The sequence below is a fragment of the Sesamum indicum genome, linkage group LG11, assembly GCF_000512975.1.
Source record: "Sesamum indicum cultivar Zhongzhi No. 13 linkage group LG11, S_indicum_v1.0, whole genome shotgun sequence".
NCBI lineage: Eukaryota > Viridiplantae > Streptophyta > Magnoliopsida > Lamiales > Pedaliaceae > Sesamum > Sesamum indicum.
Genome location: NC_026155.1, coordinates 9,170,094 through 9,193,401, shown reverse-complemented (window position 1 = coordinate 9,193,401; position 23,308 = coordinate 9,170,094). Strand labels below are relative to the sequence as shown.

At 33.9% G+C, this 23,308-nt stretch overlaps 4 protein-coding genes across 5 annotated transcripts in view; 3 read left to right on the top strand and 1 right to left on the bottom strand.

Moving 5' to 3' along the window:
- The window catches only part of LOC105173681, a 14,794-nt gene extending 13,433 nt beyond the window's left edge, over positions 1–1,361 (top strand). Inside the window, exons 12-14 of the mRNA XM_011095529.2 lie at positions 458–550; positions 864–926; positions 1,007–1,361. Coding sequence (XP_011093831.1) covers positions 458–550; positions 864–926; positions 1,007–1,126 — 276 coding nt within the window. The 3' untranslated portion in view covers positions 1,127–1,361. The remainder of the gene's footprint in view (positions 1–457; positions 551–863; positions 927–1,006) is intronic.
- On the bottom strand, positions 2,709–11,963 carry LOC105173680 (tubulin--tyrosine ligase-like protein 12). Of its 2 annotated transcripts, none has more exons than XM_011095527.2 (15): positions 11,601–11,963; positions 11,111–11,356; positions 10,592–10,716; positions 10,272–10,488; positions 10,030–10,155; positions 9,700–9,956; positions 6,132–6,239; positions 5,747–5,888; positions 5,499–5,664; positions 4,995–5,152; positions 4,567–4,890; positions 4,337–4,411; positions 3,928–3,997; positions 3,669–3,826; positions 2,709–2,986 (listed from the first exon to the last, which is right to left on the bottom strand). In XM_011095527.2, the coding sequence occupies exons 1-15, from the start codon at positions 11,874–11,876 to the stop codon at positions 2,837–2,839; spliced, it is 2,598 nt and encodes an 865-aa protein (XP_011093829.1). In that variant the 5' UTR covers positions 11,877–11,963; the 3' UTR covers positions 2,709–2,836. The 2 variants fall into 2 exon arrangements, with proteins under 2 accessions (XP_011093829.1, XP_011093830.1); XM_011095528.2 differs by having other exon boundaries at positions 11,552–11,667.
- Positions 13,335–15,432, top strand: LOC105173679. The gene is made up of 2 exons (XM_011095525.1): positions 13,335–13,411; positions 14,353–15,432. Exon 2 carries the CDS (start codon positions 14,381–14,383, stop codon positions 15,254–15,256), a length of 876 nt encoding a protein of 291 aa, XP_011093827.1. The 5' UTR covers positions 13,335–13,411; positions 14,353–14,380; the 3' UTR covers positions 15,257–15,432.
- Positions 17,500–18,325, top strand: LOC105173678. Its single transcript, XM_011095524.2, has one exon. The coding sequence runs from the start codon at positions 17,655–17,657 to the stop codon at positions 18,273–18,275; it is 621 nt and encodes a 206-aa protein (XP_011093826.1). The 5' UTR covers positions 17,500–17,654; the 3' UTR covers positions 18,276–18,325.

Here is a 23,308-nt window from a genome sequence, read left to right as displayed (position 1 = left end):
TAAGAATGTGCATATAATGCTATATGTCCTTGAATGAAATTTAAACAGGTGACACATCTCATCTGCTACTTTAGGCTCAGATATTCAAGTCTGGGTACTTCGAACAACTTCTTCTTTTGGTAATAGACTTTAGGAAGTCACCATTCTAATTTGGTGTGCAAAAAACTTATGGAGAGAATGTAAAGTTCTTTGACCTTCTTGTCCTATGTGTAGTGTAGATTGTTGTTTTGTAAAACTTTTCTTCTCTTTGCATTAGTGTTCTTGAGCATTTAAACTTTGGGTACCTAAAAGATTTGAGTATAACTCAAGAATCAAACCTGATGTATTGTGCTCATGACATGTTGTTTTAGACTCTCAGATCATCTGATAAGTCTCTCAACTTTTCAGTAGATCTTGATATTCTTGGAGTTTTGGCCTTCAGTTTCTCCAAAGATGCTGAAAAGTTTTCATGTTGCAGATGAATCAGTTGCAGTCTGAACTAAGGCTTGCTCGATCTTTGATTGCTGAGAAGGACTCAGAAATTCAACGAGTTCGCAATACTAACAATCAGGTAAATTTGGCTGATTACATTAACATCCGTAAGTTAAACCAGAGGTGAAAGCAGAAAGGTGAGGTGTACGAACAAGGCTTTTAAAGACATTAAAAGGTGCATCTTACTAGGAACATACCATTATCTTGGAACCATCTATCATAAGGGTCAGATTGATACTAGAGCATAGCATAATCTTGCCTCCATCTATTTTAAGGATCATATTAGCTTCAGGTTAGCTGCCCCCAAATAGTTGCCTCAAGGCAAAGAGCGCACATTGCTTCACAATGTATGTATACAAGTTCTTAAGTCATGATTGTCAATGATGAAACAGTATGTTGAGGAGAACGAAAGGCTTAGAGCTATATTAGGCGAGTGGAGTACCACGGCAGCCAAGGTAGTTTATCATGTTTTCTTGCTTCAGTTTTTGGAAATACATCTCTCACAATTATACTGACTTATTTTGCCGGATTAAAGCTGGAGCGTGCCTTGGAGGCTGAACGCATTTCAAATTTGGAACTTCAGAAGAAAATTACAATATTGAAGTCTCAAACAACACAAGAACAAGTCGATCCCACGCTGCAGATGGACCAGTAATTTCCCAGTGACTAGGAAGTTTGCATCTTGTTTCTTCGGCTCTGAGGTGCATTTGATTCTGGATTTCCATTCTTTGTATATTTTCCTGCTATAGAAGCACGTAGATGAAGACAGATAGATAATTATTATGGAAAGAGTTGGTGAAAAGAAATTGTACAGGAATTGAGCTAAAACTTGCCTTCAAAGTCCTTGATAGCTGCTTTTGGTACTAAATCAAAGAAATGATTTGTCTAAATACGTATAAGGATGGTGTTCGGCCACTAGTTTGCTGTAGGGAGCTAAGAGTGGAAGCTTCATCATTTAGATTCATAGCGTTCTTAGACCACATATTGAAAATTAACAATATATTTCAGAAGATGGTAAGTGCAATCATTTTATAAAGAATTATCTGTACCTGCAAGAAAAACATAATGCCCAAATTGGATTTAGTCAACACTTGAACTAATTATATGGTAAGTGCGACATACTTAAGAGTAATTAATGTATAATTAAGAAAAAATGACCAATTATATTATATATATATATATATCACATGTTATGATTAATTTGATTTGATCAAACATGATTTGAATAAGAAGTTTTTGAACGAAGAAATGAGTTAAGACGGCAGGACTGATGAATATGAGATAGGGTAAATCGATAAGAATAGAAGTAGGAGATATGAAGGGTTAAATTGTGAATTCTATCAAATGGTGTTTGGATGTCTTCTTTAATATCTCTTGGTATTTTTTCTTCAACCAGAATAATATGCCATTAATATTAACATGTTTTTGTACTCTATTATTATTGTAATGGGGTTGTTGGTGTCCTCTTGTAGTGTTTATATATTGTTTTATTTTCTATATTACACTATTCCAGTTTGTATTTTTCTTATGCTACTATTTTTAATAATATTATATTTTTCAAATAATAACTTTATAAGTTATCATGAACTATAAAAAATTCATAAAGCAAAAGAAACAATCCATCTCATTTAAAAATAATTTAATTTGATAAATCATTAGTCTTATTAAGAATAATAATAATAATAATAATAATAATAATAATAATAATAATAATAATAATAATAATAATAATCACTTGTACATAGCCTAGGAACAACACATGGACCAAGGACATCTCCTCGCTGAATTTGGATCGACTCCCCGTTTGTTCAAGTTGAAGACGCTTCTGTTGCATTGCTCTCGAAGTTGACACTATGAGATGTTTGGTTTCTAAGTTGTTGTCATTTTTTACTTTTTAAGTGTGTTGGGATGTTAATGGTATCACACATTAATCTATTTTTCATTATTTCACTATGAATTTTTTTAACAATGTCGCCATACTAAGAAAAACAGATGAGCAAGTACATGTGCTTTTCTTTTTTTGCCAAAAATACATAATAACAAGCATTTTCACATTTGCAAATTTAACAAAAAATAAAAATAAGAATTGAAAAGTGAAGATAAAAACTAAAATCGACTCTGGCGACTGCTAGTAATTTTTCCCGCTCAGTCAATTCTGTCGGCAGGTTGCTTAATGATTTACAACAAATGAAGTCCAAACAATGGAGAGTGGAGAGATGGGGAGCTTAAATGACACCTGAAACATTGAAATCGTGCATAACTGTACGAAACCCAAGCAAAGACAAACAGAAGTATGTCATTGAACATTATCTTTCCCAGTTCACGTTTGCAAAATCATCACAAACAACCTGTCACTATAGTTCAATTATAATGGGGATACATGAGTGGTCTCATTTAAGAAGAGACAACCAAATACATAGTTGTAAAAGTCACTTCCTTTGACAATGCCGCCTCCCCCAGTAATGGCCTCGGTATCATATTTGCATGCACGAGTACAGTCAGGGCAATATGTTATCTACAAATAAACAGAATATACTTGTAACATGTGAAGAGAAGTACAATTATTTCTAACATCTGTTCTAGCACACAGTAGTTTTGAGCATCCGACTATACCAAAACACACACAGAAGGTAAAGCAGTTTTGCAGATCACTAATGCAATGGATCCCAAGACTGATACAAAACCGAAGATTATGATTAACAACTCATAGAGAGAAGCGGTAAATGTAAGGATATTATTAGTAGGAAAGAGATGTTCGGTTCATCCAAGGAACTAAGGAAGAGAATTCTTCTACAGACCTGTTAGCTAAAGCAAATGAAGATGGATTTGGAGGCTTCATAATTTGACAACTAATCCAAGTTAATACATGATTAAATCCCGTGATTGGATATGCTTGGTAAACAAATGAGCCTTCCTTCATGCCCAAGACCAACAACATGCATTTTGGAATTTGTGAAGGTTAGTTTCATGACCATGCTTGGGGACAAAATTCAACAGTTAGATACAGAGAAGATTGCCTGTGTCATCATCCATTATGCAATGTGAAGCAGATGCACTTGTATAAACATTAATATGCACGTCCATGTATGATGCATGTAGTCCTAGGTCAACTATCAGAATTTCTGAAGTTTGCCTTTTCATCAATAAATATCGCTCAATCTTGTTTCCAGAAGTAACACAAAAAAGGTTTCTCATACCTCCAATAATTTAGGCTGATAATGGCAGTCAAGCATGACATCAACACCATACATGGCTCTAGACATTGGACTATGCATTTCCGGATGCACTGTGGCAGCTGCCTCAAAAACAGATCTGATCATCTGTTTAATTCTCAGATGGATATCCATCCATTGAACTGAAAAAATAAGCATGTGCATCTTATGAGTTAAGAAAACAACCAACAACTAGTAGCCTCCCGGGGCAGCAGAACATGTGGAAATAGGAAGCAATCAGTACCCTGATGTTCTTGCTCAAATTCCTTAACAAACTCAGCTGTGTGCATGTGATTTAATCTTCCCCTGTAATTCTGAAGATGCGGAAAAATCATAACCATAAATACATGACTGTACCAATGAAGTGATGGAGCTTCTATGTGAAAGCAAGTAGTAATTGACTATTTGACTAGGGTTCTTTATCCAGGTTCCAATCCCCTTCACAGACTAGGTCACACAAAACTTACCCTTCAGAGCTGAGTTTGCAGTTACGGTATTGAATTTACTGATAGGGTTGTAATAGAAGTCCAAAGAGTTAGTTTTATTACATATTTTGTCCAAAAGCTCAAGCGCGAGTTATAAAGCAAGCTTGTCTACTCTAGTCGTGGTTGGCACCTCAATTGAACCCCAAGAAGTAATTAAACACAACTTACCATAACTGTGAAATGTGTCTCGTATTCGAAAAAACTATGTTTCTCCAAAGAGTAAGTGTTGTTGGCCAATCTAACCTGAAAAAGAAACATGAAGAAATAATAACATCCATGGGCCAAAAAAAGGAAAATAACCATTTTTGAGATAGAGACCTGCCACAACGTTTTTAAGTTATTCACCACATGCATAGCAATGCCTTGAAAGAAGTAGATAAATTTTACATAATGCATACCCAGAAAATATCTGCAAGGAATATCTCTAATGGTCTCATGCTGCGAACCAAAACAATGTAACGGAGATCAAACTTTCTCCCTCTAAATAAGGCAGGGTGTTCAATATACTTCTGACATATCTTTGGACCAGTCTCCATGAGACGGATGATTGCTGATAAACTTTGAGTAACAGTAGTATCGATAGTTCTCGCCATGTTCCATGGTTTTAAGATCCACAAGTTGTCAACTCCATCCTTTTCACGTGTGTAATAGTCTCCTATAAGTTGAGTGAGATGTGTTTCAAGATTGTAGGTTGGCTGGAGCCACTTGGGAGCACCATGTGCCTGTTACAAAAGGGGGACGAATCCAGTAAACATGAGTTGTTGAAGAATACATATTGAAGTTGGAACCTTATAGATTATGCATTACATTAGAAAATAAAGAAAACCTTCTGAACAGTTTCAGCTAAATGATGTTTCATCACAAGGCAAGCCTCAAAAGGAAATTGATTTATGTATTGCTGATCATTCAGTCCAACTTCCTTCTTCATCTCCTCATCCACTTGCACACTGGTCCATATTATTTTTGCATTCTTTGGTTCAGTTGCTGCATATAGAGCAATTGAAAGAGAATAGTTACCAAAAATAAGCCAATGCGCATGACATGTCAAGAACTTGCCTGAGGGACTTAAAATGGGACCAGCTAATGCACAAAATATGTAAAGCCTCATGCTTGATAGTAAATACTCTACTACAGCACTAAAACAGTAGCTCAAACAATCTACATGTGCTCAGCATAAACAGTGAGATGTTACAAAGATAACTTGGTTAAACAGATTGAACTTGAATATCCAGAATATAACACACTGCATATAAAATCCAACATGGCAAGAAATAGCATATCATAATCAGAAGTCAAATAAAATCCTGGTGGCTACCAACCGGTCACTTACTGATTACAAATTCTGGGCGTGTCAAAAGCTCCTCCACTTGCGGTATATCAGTGTAAACATGCAACACACTTTCATTATTATGAAGCAGGCTATTGGTAACAGATGGCATCACAGGCGGTGGAGAAAACTTTCTTGACTGCAATTTCATGCTGTATTTTTCATGCTCCTGAGAGAGAATAAGAAAGCTTTAAACGAACAGCACTAATCATGGACTGGCCAGACCAAAAATAGCAATCAGAAGGACATACTTTAACAAAATAATTTTGAGGGGTGTGGAACCAGGCAGTAAGCCTAGCAGATCGTTGTCTGTCCTCCCCAATGCCAAACAGGTAATCCCGGGTGCACTCATCACCTCTTTGGACATTCTTTGTAGGCCAAAGAATGGAGTAACTGAAAATTTTCAATCAAGTGAACAACTGTTTGCAAAATGTACAAATGAGATTGGGACCCTAAGTTCTCTAATATTTTCTGTCTTCACCCACTTCAACAAATAAACTAAGAAGCACGATCCCAAAGGGAGATCCCTGATTATCAGTGGTGTAATACAGACTTTTGAGGAAAAAACATATAGTAACTATGATGATGCTCTCAAAATAAAAGGAGGCGATACAAGATATGGTTCGAGGAGAGAACCTCACAGCTGACTCTAGTTTGCCATCTGGCATGTAGAGAAAAGGTGAAACTCTGAAATTGGCTTCATCACTGTGCCGCAAAGCTGAACCTAGTTCATCCATCACATACCTGTGAACAATGCCAAAAGAAAAGTTATGACATGTACTAGAGATGACTAATTGGAGAACGCTTATCACTATATCATTTTTCCAGTGTATGAGACCATAATATCAGACCAATCTTGTAAATGAGATCGTTAAGTAATATAGTTGTTTTTTCACCGAAGTCCTCTTGCAGTATCTGTTACTTTATATTAAGCAGTTCAACTGAAATTCATACACCAGATAGGATGTAGGATGGCCGAATGTATATTGTGCAAATGCATAACCATTTAGACGAGTCCCATTGAGTTCTTTGAAAAGCACAACGAGCATCCTGAAAGACACCTGGGGCATGTCCTTAAGCGATGCTGAAGGGTGGATTCAAGGAAGGGAGGGATCCAGCAGGTCTACAGTTACAAGCATCTCCTTCCTATTTCGGGAGGAAGGAAAAATGGAGGGGAAAACACCACCTACTTTGTATGTGTCCGACCATCCTAATACAGAGAAGTTGGAGGAATGATTGGCTGTGAAACACGAAAGGCTTCCATACTACTGTGTTTTTATGATATTCAGCAAAGAACTAGGTTTTTGTATCCTCAGCCTACATGATAGCGAACAACATGAAGGACCAACAATTACTCCTCAAATAGGTGAAGGATTCGAAAACCCCTTTTTCCCTTCACATACCTAACTTTTGTCGATACTAAACATGCCTTAATGAGCAAAGTTCACATCCTCATAACACCACAGCCTTACCGGCTGTATACGTCATTTCTATCCAACAGCATACACATTTACTTCTAATTGTTCACCTACAGAGTGATTGAGTGAAAGACAACCATTGGTCATTTAAGGAGACTGGAGCACATTGTGTAACATCTCATGGCAACAAAAATGGACAAATAAGGTATTTTAGGTATTTCTGGATATGAAGAGCCTCACATCTATTTACCTTCTTCCCAAGCTATAATGTCCATTTGGCTTTTAAGGAGACTAGAGTGCTTTCTACGTCTCATGGAAAAAACACAATGTAGAAACAAGGCACTTAGGCATTTTGTATGTGAAGAATCTCCCATCTATTTGCCTTCTTCCCAAGCTACCATTGAAGATTCTACACCAAGTAAAATATATTTTTGAGTAAAAAAAAAAGCTTCCCCCAATCCATTACTCTTTACTCGAAGAATATCTAATGAGAACATTTCCCGCTTATACCAACAACAGATCCAGTAGCTTTCAGAGTTATAAACGTTTAGCTTATGCAGTCCAACACACATGCTTGCCACAGTGTATCTTTGTTGAATAACATATCCAAGTTAATATAGAAGATATGCAAAGAAGAGTTCACCCATTTCCCTATCCTGGGGACAAAACAATTATCAAAGGGTTGGAGAGAAAAAGAAATAGTAGGATCAACTCTTTGGGCATGAAGTCTTCAGTGAAAATTGTGTGTAAGCTTATCAAGGGTGTTTGCATCTCTACTTGGGGATCTGCGCTCGCCACTATCCCCACGCCATAATATAAGGATCTACTGAAGATACAACTTCAGTCATCCACCCAAGACTTTTACCACAGCCATCGCCATTGCTTGAGAAACTGGAACTTTACAGGTAAAATGGTACACTGAGGATTTCCTATTCCATATCATAGTACCTTAGGACAGCTGAAGGATGGACCAACACGTATAACTGGTAAGCTAGATGAGTTGTTGGTTGTCCAACTCAGATAGCAAAATGCAGACTGGGCCGAAGAGCATGTGGAATCTGTTACCACCTTGTAAGGTCATTGAGTTCATACCAATACTATATCAAAATTGCTTCTTCCTCCACCTGCAAAGATAGTAACTCCCTATATGGTGGTGTCATAGGAGATGGGCAAACTGGCACCTGCTGGTCCATGAACCGAAGTTGTCTTCTGGCCAATTTTCCATTCATATAAATGCAAAAGGCATCAGATCCACCTAATGCATGCTTCTGTTATGCTTCCTGGTTAGGAGGAACAAACAGGACAAGGTTCATGTCAGACTCACGGCAGCATCAGAGCACAGAACTTAAGAAGTCTCTAGACAATGGAAACAAATAAAATATATTGGTAGCCAAAAAAATTGGGACTTATATTCATGAGACCCAACTATGTAAGAGCTGCCTAAAAGTAAAACCATATTCGCCCAAGTAGGACTGCCCCTGTCCTCTTCCTTTCTTCCTCTGCCTTCTTTGATTTGTTGCAGTAGAGACTCAAGGAAAGCGGTTCTATCAGCAAGTAGGAGGCAGAAACATAAACGACTAACAGACTATGCTTTTACCTCAAAGCCTTTTTCAGTTCAGCTGCTTCAGCAGTATAAAGCACCCTCTCTTTGTCCTCCTTCAGGCCATTGTAACTATTATGTGGGCTTTCACTACCATTTCCAATATTCCAACTCCAGGAAGCCCAGCAGACTACATTAGAAAGGAACAAGTCCATGTAGAAAGTGTGCTTGCTCCCATCTTATCAGTGGGGCACAGCAAGTTGCTATTTTGAAAATAAAAATAAAGTAGAAGATTTCTTGCACTTCGACATTAGTATTACATATAATAAGGACCTAAACAAAATCCCACCTGGCATTCCAAGCATTAAGGACGAGTAGAGGCTATTCTTCAATATTCACAAAATACAGGGATGCTAAAAAATGTTGCTAGACCAAGAAGGTGCTTTTTAAAATCCCAATCCTACAAATGCTTCAAATTTTAAAGTACCAAATAATGCCTCTGTTTCCTATGATTTTTGGTTATATCTTTAGTCCTTGCAAACCCCAATGTGACGGTTCATATCCCATTAATCAGCCAATTATCGACCTATCAGCAAGGTCATTCTAGTCTCAACTAAAGTCAGGCAAAAGAAATGTGGCGGACGGTGGACCCAAAGGAATCACTCTCATAAAAGCCAAGATCTTTCCTCACTGGCAATCACCCCAATCATATAGGCTCAGTAGTAAGCTCAAGAAGGTCCAACTAAGTAATTCTCAAGACAAATCCTCCAAGGAAGATTACATATCCTGCATCCTCGCATAAAACCAGTACTATTACCTTTCCTAGAGGGAAAAAGGCAACAGAGGAGAAAAAGTAAATTTCCATTCATCATGATGCAAATTCTATCCTGGAATTATCATTTTCACCAGTACCTCATGCAAAGTTCAGAAGGCAAGATAAGTTTTTTTGCAACAAGTTTTGGAGCATCACATAGTATACCAACACATCTTTTTCATAGTTTTAGAAGAACTTTAACAACGATTAATTAATCTGACCAGAGCTGTTATTACTAAATTGTATGATTCTACTCAGTTTCATGCTCTTCTTATGAACTAACTAACCGCCCATACACAAACAGGTAATCAAATGAAACTTCTTTTCCCTGTAATCAAATCAATATTTGTTACTTACTCCACAGACGGAAATTTCATAAGACCCACGTCAAACTCCAAGAGAACACTTGCATAATAAGAACTGAATGCCTACCAAACAGAGGTTTCATCTATCTTCTCTTCATCCGCAAGCCGATATGTCATTAAGTACAACCACATAGCACTGATAACACGATCTGTGAGAGATTCTCCAGCATTCAGCTCAGGGAGACGAGGTTTTAACATTGAATCAACTATGCTCTTCTCTGCAACCAAGATTTTTGAAGTACTAAGCCCGTTCAACAGAGAGAGGGTAGGTAGAGCTTCAATGATATCAACAGCATTGTCTCCAAGAGGTCCAGGAATATCCACCTATTTTGTGCTCATGTCAGCATAATCGCAAGTTCAGAGTGAAATGTAAATAGTTTACATTTGACTAGGTTACCTCCAGTGCAGTTAAGTTGATGAATCCTCTAAGATATTTTAGCAGTTCACCACTTGAGTTTTCATTCAATGGATTTCCACGAAGATTCAAGTATGAAAGCATAGGCAATTCAGAAGGAGAAAACGCCTGGAATAAAATGAAGAAGGTCTAGGTCAAGAATTAGTATAAATCTTGAGATAAATTAGGGTGACGTTGGAGCTAAAGTAAAGAAGAGAAATTTGCAGTTAAAAGATTACTCTGACCTTCGTGATAAGATTACGAATACTCCTATTTGAAAGATCGAGAGATGCAACACTCTGCAATAGGTGATCACTTTCATGAGAACCTCCAGGATTGTCTTTCTCATATAATCCTCCACAGAATCCTAAGGCCCACTTGCCATACTTAGGGGTAAAACAGGAGTTGTAGATTTCCAATTCAGGACAGTTTAGTAGAATAGCATCTTCCAAGTAATTATCACTGCAAAAGAAAGCTTTTGTTGAGAGTCCCTAACCCTTGAGAAAATTGAAGTATCAGCATAAGTACATCTTCGTATCAGTTTTTTAAACACTTAACGACTCACCCAATTTGCAGCATTGGGTTATAGTTCAGCCATAGAGCTCTAAGAGATTTGAATTGAGCTACCACCTTTACCACATTTTCTGAGTTGTTGAGCTTGTTGCCACGGAGGCTTAGTGCGATCAAATGCTGATGCAAAATAACACCTTGAGTTCATGCTCACTATGATTCAAGGCAATCAGACCAACTAGTTCTGTCACCAGCCATTATGATGAATAACAAACATGGAGGATATCACCAGAGAATATATAAAAAATGAACAGAGAAAAGTGGAAGTTTGGCATAGTTTCAAAGAGAGATCATACTGCGGTTAAATCCCAATGCTATATCAAGGTTAAGAACGACAACACAATTAGTTCTTAAATCATTACATACCACTATGTAGTCCATGTTTTAAACTAAACATCATCAATTATTGTGACTTAATGGGAAAATATTAAAGAGTAATGTTTCAAGATCATTTTAACTCCAATCCACTGACCACCACCATCACCCCAATAGTCCATGCAAAAGAATAACTTACAGGAAATTTACTGGGCAAATCAAGGGAAACTAGCACAGCATCATCAATTTCAAGATCTTCAAGCTCCAACCACCTCACAGAATGAATCCCTTCTTCTTTAACTTTACAGAATTCTCTCTCAACTATCTCTGCAGCACTTAATTTAGTATCATCTTCATCACCTGTCTCCTCAGCATCCGAAGTCAAATCAGCATCCACACACATTAATGACGCCATCCTTTCTACCAAGCCTGGAACCTCCTGCAACTGTAATATTACCAAAATAGATATCAGAAACTTAATGCAAAATACAATGAAACAGATCAAGGGCGTGAAACGAACGAATAAGAAAAACAAGATAAATCCTATTCCGGCTAAACCTAACAAATTATGTCTATTTTCTTATTCCTCTAGAAGCAATCCAGGTGAAGAAAAGAAAAGCACGAGAGCAGCATATTTAACTGAAAATCAATAAACACGGTGCTACGTCCCTCATTCTGTTTGTCTACACCTGCTTGTAAGCATCTGGAAGTCGAAAAGTCCAGGCATGGTCAACTAGAAAAACATCAGAATCTTTGCCGAGAAAATCCGCAGTGAGAACAAGCCTCCTCTGCCTGCCGTCCTCCACGGGCTCCACCTGGAAATAATTCCCGCCATCAAAAGCCTCAGCCGTGAGCTTCTGGAAGAGCTTCTGATGCAGTGACTGTGGCAGGCCAGACGCCACCAGGAGGACGCCATGGACCTTTACGAAATCTTCGTAGGTTCCAATTCCGGCGGCGGCGGACATGTTGTAGGTGAGTGGTACCGGGTTGTACGATTGAAAGCTCAGGGGTTTGTGTGGGCTGGAAAGATGAAGGGGTTTTACAAAGGGTTTAACGACAATTAATTAATCGAACCAGCCTAAAACCGATTAAGGAAATAAATTCATACTCTCACCCCTTCTTTTATTTTTTTTAATAATTATATTTACAATTTTAATTTATAATCTATTTACACAAATTATTTATATATTTTTTTATAATAATATCCTTGACGGTTAAAAATATAAATAATTTATGTAAAAATATTAATTTCTTAGAAAAATGTACCTATAATTTTTCCAAAAACATTAATGATTAGTTTATTAATGATTTGTATAAATAATATTTATATTTTTGTAGGCAAGGAAGAAGAATTTAGTGTTAAGACATTGAGGTTATAATTAAGCACTTTTAATACACAAGTTCCTATTGTTATGGAGTATATGACAAGTTAAACTTCTTTTAAGACATCATCATGACTGAATCTTGAAATTTAGTATAATTGAGAATACTTTTTTCGTTATTTAAATAATTATGAATACCTTTTTTAAAATAAAAAATAATTATATAATTATATAAAAAATAATTATATAATTATATTTCACCTTTGCTGAAAAAAATTTCTCCAAAAAAAAATGTTTGAAGAAAATGGAAGAAAACTTGATGGTAAATAAATGATTTATAGGACATATTTGTCCAAAAAAAAAAGTATTCCATAAAATTTTAAGAAAATATATAATAAATTATTATTCAATAATTCGAAAGCATATTTTGGTCAATTAACCGTAAAAGAATAAATGAAAATCTGATCGAACAACAAAATGGGCTTATTATCAAACAAACGAGAATATATTTTTAATTATGCGTAAACTTAAAAAGATTATTGTAATTTACTCTTTAAACTTTTATGTCATGCGTAACTATGTATATTAAATAAATTATATATAAAATAAAATTTATAATAAAAAATCTAATCCAGAATAAGATTACCATTTACACAATAATGCCTTTAGATTGTTATAACACTCAGAATCCACTCAGGTTGCCCAATAAAAGGGATAAATGAGACATGTCCTGAATTTGGGGTGCTCAACCTTACAACTTTCAACTCTTATTACAATACTCCGATTCTTGCAATGCTTGTAATCAAGACCATTTAGGGACGCAACTAGACCGTGGTTTTAGGTTTTATCACCTTTATTCATTTCTAATAATGTATGTCCTTTATAGACAGATAGATTGAACATAAAATTCATGAAATTTCAAGACTAATTAATTACTGAAATCCCAATTGTAACATTAATTACTACCTACCAACATGATTCCCTGTTGAGGTAATTCCACATAATCATAATTATTGCTTTTCATTTTGTACAACAGTGATAAGAACAACTTCATGACCTCATTTCACATTTAGACTAGCGTTCCACATTGGCTATATAAATCGAGAGTTTGAGTCTGTAAAATTCATTCATACTCCAAAATTCTTCCTGTAAATTTGTCTCAGATCAGTCTCCTTCAGGTAAAGTTTTTCTGATCTGTGTTGAAATGTGCTTATAATTTTTACTTTAGAGAGTTTGGAATAGGTTGTAAATGAATGTCATTTTCTTTTTTTACACTCACACGCCCAACTCATAGGAGTGTGGCGCTTAATCATTTGGTCTCTGAGTACAGCTTAATGGTTCCGGCACAATGAATTTTCTATCAGTCATTTTAATTTATTTTTCCATTAATGATGTTTTTCCTTTTTTTTTTTCTTTATCTTTTTTCTTCTCTTATATAGATACATATATATGTCTCTATGTGTGTCTGTGTATACATTTATATATGTATAAATAAAAAGATATATTTGTTTTTTTCTTTTTCCTTTAATTTTTTTTTGTTTTTTTTTTTTTAAATTTTTTTGGTTGATTTCTATTTTTGCTATTATCTGTTGTAATAGTGAAGCGCTTACGGGACAAATTATAATTTTAGTCCGACAAATATAAGGAGGTGGTAATTTAGCTCTATTGAAATCAATTTTAACAATTTGGTTCTACAATTAAAAAAAATGACAAATGGAGGACAACTAAAAATTCATAAATTGGTTGGAAAAGTGGACGTGACATACTAATTTATAAATTTCAGACTAGAATTGTCTTTAAATTGCCGACTCTCTTTAATTGTAGGAATAAATTATCAAAATTAATTTGAATAAAACCAAAATTATCACCCTAGGTACTTAAGGGACAAAAGTTACAATTTTCCACACTCTCAAAAGATAATGCAATTTGTTTCTGTCAATAAATTTTCGAAATTTACCATATACAAGAATTCAATGTTTTTTGTGGTTGTTTCATGTACTCATATAATCAACTCCATAATTTGATAGCCCAAATTTACCTCATTTTATCAATTATATTTCATTAATCTATATTCATTTGGTAACCTTAGTTTTTGACTAATTCTTTGAATTATTTCTAGCACGTAGCTCCCAGATCTGCATATTCTCATGGATGGTACACAATATACAGTGACACTAGATGAGTTCAAGCTCTTTCATGGGATTGATCGAACACTGTACGCTGTTCTTGTAAGGGATCTTGGGCGTGATACCCTCGAATGCCTCCACATTATGGGCTTGTGGTTGTGGTTAGAACGAGGAGGGTTTTGTAATTTCGTAAGTAAAATCTTGTCTCTTCCTCCATTCTTGATCAATGAACTTGCCGACGAGGCTGTAATATGCCTCAAGTGTATAAACACTCAGTTGTCGGAAGTAGCCGAAATCCCACTGACCCATAGCCTTGCAAAGAAAGATATATCCCTGCAGTTCTTCCAAGAAAACAGGCGCACTGCTCGTCACGAAATCCAAAGTTTGATTACCGGAGTCTGCATACCTTCACTATCTGACATAATGGAGAAAACGCTGCACAACGAGAGCCCGACCCATAGTCAAATCATGCTACTTAGTCATGCAGCATCGACGACTTCTCCCCTAAACCAAATCCCGGCAGGATCTTTCGTTGACAGTTCGTCCATGATCTCTAACTTGAGAACCGCTGCAAACACTAAAGCACGGGCTAACGAGACGTCAAGGAACGAGAGGACGATGTTCGTCACATTCTCAAAAGGCTATCCGGTGACTGAAACTGAAGTCAGGCAGTTCTTCACAAGGCTGTTTGGGAACTGCATAGAATCATTCCACATGCAAGAGGTAGTAAGCCCTAATGAGCAAGCGCTTTACGCTAAAATCGTCTTCCTTAGATCGTCGTTCATTCGGGCGATTCTCAGTGGAGTTAGCAAGGCCAAGTTCACCATCAATGGGAAACATGTTTGGATGAGGAAGTTTGTGCCCAAGAATGAGAGACCGCTGCCTATGTATCTGTAGGAAGCTGGAAGTACGTAGTCTTTGGTTTTGTTTCTTTCACTAGTAGTTCTTGCTTGTTTGTTGGTACGTATCAGAGTCCGGTAGCATCACAGTTGTGTTAATAGTCAGTACGTAGCCACACAAGTCCCGCTAATAGGCCAGCATTGCATCAAAATTGTTTTTCTATAGTAATGTATCATGCATGACGATCAGTTTCTGATTGAATCTCTTTCGAATGTGAATGTAATTATCTTTCAATCACAACTTATTTATGCAAACTGTTGATTGTTTATCCACATTTGTAGAAAAGAGTGTGGTTCTGTCCATCTTATCATTTGTTGATAAGATAATAGAGTCCAAATGAGAGTTTGAGACGGGTTACAAATTAATTTTCATGAGATTAGTATTCCGCTGTACACATGAATCTGTTTGATGCGTACGTTTTGGATTGATACATAAAAGTTAAAATTATTACCTAAAGTTGATTATCACAACTTACATATTACCAAAAGTTTTCTACATCTAATTTGGTGAAATTCGAACTAATTTTGTAAATGGCAATTTACACCATTTTTTTACATAAGTGGACTTTTTGTTAATCTATACGTCAAGTACAATTCTTTTAGATAGAACTTGATTCAAGTTGAATCAAATTTAATCTAAATTAAATTTGCTGTTGAGTTAATCCTTTTGAGGATTATCAAATCCAGGTTGGAGTCTCAATCTTGGGATCATATTCTCGAATCCAATTGGATGTTGATCAATGTTAGAGCTAAATCGCACAAAATTAAAATCCATTTACTGGAATAAGAGGATCATGTATAAGGTAATTCATGTTAAAACTATGGTAGGTAATTTTATCACAAGTACTCTCCACGTTTGAAGATGAAACTAATCATAATGAGAGCAAAAGCCAAAAAGTTAAATGTCTCCCCCTACAACAATCAAAAAGAAGAAAACGTGAATTATTTTTTTAAAGTAAGAACGGTGAAATATTATTAAGTAAAATAAATTTATTACAATAGAAATACCACTTATTTTTTAGGAATTATAAATCTACTATTCAACAGAAACTACATTCACTGATAAGACGGGACTCGAACCCATAACCTCGAAGGTGAGAAAGAAAATCAGATTATTTCCTACAGTATAAATCACTACAATTTAATTAAAAATCATGTCAATCAATATTGTGTACCGTATTCAAATAAAATTGATGTAAAAACTTATTAACTGACCAAAGTTAATTAATCAACATTCACCGTGATTTTATTCATGATCAACTCATTTACTATAATTTTTTTAAGTGCGATTGATGTTTTGGCCAAATAATAGCTAATATCCATTGTGTGGCCGTGGCCCACCCAGGGGATAGCCCAACGATTTGGGCTCAAGAGTTCTTGTGTTTGAACCTAGGGTGGGGATGGATTAGGTGTATGCGTTTGACAAAAAAGAAAAAGAAAAAACCATAGTGCAATCATGATTTAATTAGTATCTATCGTAATTTTAAATTTTTAATCATGATTAATCATAAAATATATATTTGTCCTAGCATCTTAACAAGTGTGACTCTAAAATCTTGAACATACTTATTGATGAAAATCATTTTAAAATTTAAATTGTTTATCAATGGATCAACAACGTGTCGGGCCTCTAGCTAGTTGATGATATGGGTATAGAGTTTATCGACTATAGTCGGAACCCAATACCATTAGTTTTGGGTTGAGTTGAGGAGTAGTTAGATATATATTTTGCATAGTTTAACTTAAATGCATTTTGATCCTATAATTATGGTTTTTTTAGTAATTTGATCTTATAACTTATAAGGATAGTAATTCAGTCATATATGTTTTTATTTTCTCATTTTCAGGATAAACTTGGCCAGAATTTTTAAAATAACTGAGAAATAATGTCTATTTCTGGCCAATTTTCATTATTTTGCAGTCAATTTTGTTCTGAAATTACAAAACTAAAAAATGTACAAGATTATATTGCTACTCTAATAAGATATAAAACCAAAATGTTTACAAAACTAATAATACAAATCATAAAAAAATAAAATACAATGGATTTGAAATCATAGTATATAATTATATATATGATTCATTATTAATTAATGCATTCATAATTAGATTGGTGGTGCATGCGGAAAGGGCCCATGAATCACCCCTACACTTCAAACACCAAACGAGGGAACAAAGTTACAATACAAACACAGTACTCGATGCTTTTCAGAGTGACCACCCCCCCACCCCAATATAGCCGTTGTGAACTCAAGTGCCCCTCCCAATCCCATGAAACGGCCGGATTTCTACTTGCCTATATAACTTGAGAAATTCTCTTCTCCAATTACCTCTCAAATTAACATCAAGATTCAACACACACATTTTCAAGAAACAGAGACTCTCGACTCCTTGAAATGGCATCCTCCAAGCTCAGAAGTTCCTCCTGCTCTTTCCTCAATCTCCTCCTCTCCTTCTTCAACTTCATCCTCTTCCTTCTCTCCGCCGCCTCTTTCGCCCCCATCCTCCTCCTCAAAAACCCCCCGACTTCTCTCGGTTGGGCGTTTCTCTTGATCTCTTCCCTCTCCCTCCTCTCCTCCTTCACCGGCTTCTACTCTCACTTCTGCTGCATAACCCACGTCTCCCTCCTCCTCGCCTCCTCCGCCGCCCAGCTCCTCGGCATCTTAGCCCTCTTCACCAAGGAGAAATCCAGCCTCTCCATGCTGAAATCGCCCAGGGATCCCAGAGAAGCCAAGCTTCTCGTCAGGCTGGAGTGTGGGGTTCTCATGGCCATGTTCGTCATGCAATTGGCGGTTGCGCTGCTGTGTTGCGTCGTGCACAGCTGTTGGGTGAGGGAGTACCGAGGGCTGGAGGCGGAGCGGGACGCGACGGCGGAGAAACGGCGGCGGAAGATTGCGAGGGTGCAGGAGGAATCGATGGCTAATGCAGCGAGAATTGCGGAAGTGAGAGGGATGGAGTTGGAGGAGAAGATGAAGAGCAAGTATGGAGCATGGGGGAAGAATGATGTTGAAGGCTGATAAATCAGTCTTAGCAATTATGAATACAGCTTGCTTGCTGTTTATGATGATGATGATGATGCGATTGTTGATCATTTGTTGTTAATTTGTCACTATAGGGTGGCAATATCATTTGTTCACCCTTCATAAATTAAAATGTACGAATATCAAATTCCAAATCATTAGATTTATTTGAATTATTTTTAAATTTAAAAATTTAAAATTAATTTAAATTATATTTTTACTGAATATTGATTGATTTTAAAATTTTCTCATATTGAGTCATTTATTTGAGGTTTCATTTCAATTCATGGATTTTGAATTTTTAATACAAATCTTTGGATTTAAATTTGAACTATGTTTATATTAAAGAGTAAAGGATTTCAAATTCTTTTAGGGTGTGTTTGGATTAATAGATTTGTATTTGAAGTAAGGATTTGGAGAAATTATCTCAAATGATTCCAGAAATTTGAAATTCATCCATATTTATTTAAACTTAATTTAAAATTAAAATAAAAGGATCTATATTATTTATATTTAGAATTATTCAAACATATTCAAATGATTTGTTACGAATAATTTAAAATTCATGATTTTATATACTTTAATCTAAAATAGTACTAGCATAATTTAAAAAAATATTATATTTTTTTTGAATTATAATATTAATTTTGATAGAGTTAAAGATGATCTAAATTATATAAGATAAAATAAGATAATATATATATATATATATATAAGATAGAAATACATGAGAAAAGAACAAACTACCAAAAGGTAGTTATGAAAGATCATGGTACATGGCGAAGTTAAAATTAATTGAAAATAAATATGAAATTCACATACCAAAATAATTAAGAGGCACTAATTCATTATTCACCCCTCCTCAATTATATATAGTATAGATAAAGTCATTGAAATTTTTTATCCAAATCATTTCCTCAAACTCAATTTGATTAATTCAAATGTGACCTAAACTCCTTTTTTTAAATAATTTCCTCAAACTCGAATTCATTCAAGAGTAGTCTCAATGTGTATTTTGATTGATAAATTTGAATTTCAAAAAAAGATTTAAAAAAATGATTTTAAATGACTCCATTTGAAAATTTTCTGAAATTCATTTATATTTATCAGAATATGGATCAAAATTAGAATGAAAATAATTCAAAAAAATTTAAATTTAAAATTATCCAAATATATTCAAATAATTTGTTATCATCCTTCAATCTAAATATAATCCAGATGAACTACGCATATTCCCAATGTTTGTTTACAAAATTCATGACATGATCGTTATGATACTTACAAATTTTTTTTTTAGTAATTATAATAATAATATACAGAGCACACTCGATTTAAATTATAATAATAGTAACACATTGTTTTGTATATATTTTATAAATAAAATACCAAATCTTTTATTTATAAAAAAATTAAGTCAATTCGATTTTATTGAATGAACATTCAATAGTGGAATTGAGCAATAGATCTTTTTTGATGTTGTGGAAAAAAAAATATATATATATATATATATATATATTTGTATATCTTAGTGAGGACTGGCACGTGATAGGGAGGACTGGGACCCATATAGCGCGTGGAAACTGTGAAGCCCACATGCTTCGTCACTAATGTTGGCGGTATTGATACTAACCCATCATTGCTGCCTGTCCCTTCTATCATCAAAGAACAAAATGTACAAATTTTTGCAATGAGGTCCCTAGTTTTTTCAATTATTGCATTTTTATTTAATTTTCATTAATTTTACTCTAAATTTGACTTTTTGATATGTATGGATTTTAGATATCAAATAAACCTGGAATTTTATCTACTGAGAAGTATGAGAAATAACAATGATATATCCACTATAAAAAGACTGTCTCATTGACACAGATTTTTGCAATGAATTTCATATAAAGTTGTTGCAAAAATTAATTTGTCATGGACTTTTGCAATAATTTTTTTTTGTTACTGCAGGTGACAATATTATGTTATTACGAATTTTTTTATTGTGGCAAAACTCAGTTGCAAATTACATTGTAAAAAACTTTGACATTTCATACCTTGTATTGACTTTACGATGTATCCGTAGTAAAGTCTACGACAATTTTGTTAAAAAATTATTATTTTTTTTGCAACGGAAGTCGTAGTAAAGTTACAGCAAGAATCCGTTGCCAAGACAATGAAATATTTTGCTAATCCATTACAAATTTTTATTATAAAATTTGCTATGAAAAATTCTATAATTCTAGTTTTACAATAGTTTTTGTTTCAGAATTTTCAAATTTAATAGTTAAAAAAAAATATTTTGCTACTAACAAGATGTAAAATTCAAATATGACAAATCATTTAATTAGAAGTAAATATATAAAAGATAATTCAATACATCATATATTGGATACATGACAAAAAAAGAATAATGGACTCCCGCGCAAATTTCATAACATCTAGTCACTTTTATATTACTTTTGATTTGTTACTTAATGTAAATTTTGCTAAAATGAGTAACAAATCAAAACTAATAAATCCAAAACAAACTTAAAATTAGACCTACAACAGAAAACATGTCCAAAAAATTCCAACAGTATCACATTAGCGCAACATTAACATTAGTCTAACGGTTTTATTAAGGTGTTAATACTAGTGAGTAGGAATTACACACTCGATGCTTGTGCAAATAAAATAATATTCCTATTAAACTAATAATTATTATCAAAATGCAATTGAGTAAGATAAAAGAGAGAGAATAAATGAATTAAAAAAACCCATATCTAAAGAAAAATATGTATGAGTGGGATAATAAGTGGGGAAAAAGTAATTACTTGAACACGGAAATATGAAAATAAGAATAAATAATAAATTTGAAATAAAAATAAAAATAATGGATAAAAAAACTATAAGACACTACAACCACCCTCTTCAATTATACTCGTAAGTGATATGTGCATAATTGTTTAAAATATTTAATGAATTTAAAATTTTAATGAATTATTAGATAAAAGTTAACTTGAATATCGGAAGGGTCTCTCTGATAATATATAGTAGAAATAAGGAAAGAGTCGAAAATTATAATATAATAGTACAAAAAGGTTTTTGCATTCAAAGTAAATATAGTAATTTTTCCAATTAATTATTTTTTCCTTAAAATACTGAAGAATCTTTTCTGAATGGGCTTTGTTGTCGAAATATCAACCAGGGAGCATTGTGCAAAAAAAGTAAGTTTGAGGATACAATGTACTATTTTTAAAATTTTAGGATGCAATGTGCAAAAGAGTCTAATTTGAAGGTGCATATATGATATTTAATTATGGACTGTAAAATGGGAAATATTACGTAAGGAGCATTTTTCGGGTCTGATGACACCGACAAAAAACGACTCTCTCTCTCCTCTTTCTCTCTCTCTCTCTCTCTCTATATATGAATGCAATTTAGAGAAATATAATACAAACTGGAAACATCAAATACACTATAAACCCATATAGTAATATGAATTTTTATATAGAGTTGGACTGCTTCCCAAAATATTATTTTAATGTGAGAATTAATAATATGTTTGTCCATGAAATTGACCTCAAATTAACTCTCACCTCTCCCAAAAAAATATATATTATTACAAGTCAAAAATATAACAGCAATTCAATCATATTCGGACACGTGTGTATAATTTAATTTTTTTATTATAATTTTTATTAAATAAAATAAATAATTCATAAAAATTAATTAATTTCAAAATGAACAAAAATGAATGAATTAATTAAAAATATAGTTATTTGTGAAAAATATAAATATGTTTAAGGGTATTTTAATCGATCCATATTTACGAACCAAATGTAGTTATGCTAAGGACTTATAAAGATATAACTGTGATTGCGTTATTAAATACAACAATTATACATTTTATAAGTGCAATAAATTCCAAAAGAATAAGACTAAAGTCTTATATATTATATTATAGTTAAAATAATATTTGATATTATTAATTGGTGCATAGATGAAAATGATCACTATACTAATAAATTATTATGATGATTTAAAAGTATCATAATATTAAAATTTCGACCGAAAAAAGGAAAATTAGTCGAATGAGAAATAAGCTCGACTCATATACTTTTGATGTTTTAGTCTAATAATTAAAATTAAAATTTTATTAATAATCGAAAATTCCGTTCGACAATTAAGTAAAGTCTTGTCTTATGAAAAATGAAAAAAATAATCAAACCAAGTCCAGGTATTTTTTTTTTCCTTCTCTACAATGTATACTTTCATTCAAAAACCATAATTATTCCTTTTTTAATTAATAATTTTTCCTTCAAAAATTTCATTAAAATTTTAGTAATTTATAATTTGGGAATATGAGTAAACATCAATATTTAATATTATAGTGGTGTATTGAAATAACTTCTGCTTTTATGGTGAAATATAAAAAAAATAGTAAGCAGTGGAAAATATATTTAGAGTGCGAAAAAAAGTTGAAATCGAATTATTTGAAAAAATAATTTAATATTTATAATTTTATTAATAAATTTTTAATTTAGAATAACTTAATTTAATCAACTTAAAATAAAAATAATAAAATAAAAAAACTTTTTTGGACGATAATGAGAGAGTAGTTTAGGAGGGTGGATGTGTTTGCATCTTATTTTGATGGGGTGTAATGCAAAACTCCCGTACGTATTTGAAGAGTAGTTTACAGCGCCATCTCTCTCTCTCTTGGAAGTACAGTTAACCAAACAAAATACGGAAACTGATTTGTACAGTTGGAATAAAAGATTGTTTGAAGTATTTTCTTTACATTCTCACTCGCTCGCTCATCTACCCCTCTTCATTCCCCTCCCTCTCAATCCAAACCACTCTTCTCATTAATAATTACCCCAAGCACACACATAGAGAAGAGAAGCACGATCAATACAAACTTGTTTGTCGGTTGCTTATATTTATGTGATGTACGTAGGAAGAGATGGGCCACCATCATAACAGTCACCACCACCATCACGCCACCCCCACCGATGGGGGCGGCGGTTTGTCACAGCGTGTCAACAGCCCAAGATTCTCCG

Coding starts and splice junctions, on each gene's coding strand:
- LOC105173680 (XM_011095527.2), bottom strand. CDS start 11,876: ATGTCCGCCGCCGCCGGAATTGGAACCTACGAAGATTTCGTAAAGGTC. Junction 10,717..11,110: donor ATTTGCCCAGTAAATTTCCT/GTAAGTTATTCT, acceptor ATTTTGCATCAG/CATTTGATCGCACTAAGCCT. Junction 6,240..9,699: donor ATAGATGAAACCTCTGTTTG/GTAGGCATTCAG, acceptor CATTGTTCACAG/GTATGTGATGGATGAACTAG.
- LOC105173679 (XM_011095525.1), top strand. CDS start 14,381: ATGGATGGTACACAATATACAGTGACACTAGATGAGTTCAAGCTCTTT.
- LOC105173678 (XM_011095524.2), top strand. CDS start 17,655: ATGGCATCCTCCAAGCTCAGAAGTTCCTCCTGCTCTTTCCTCAATCTC.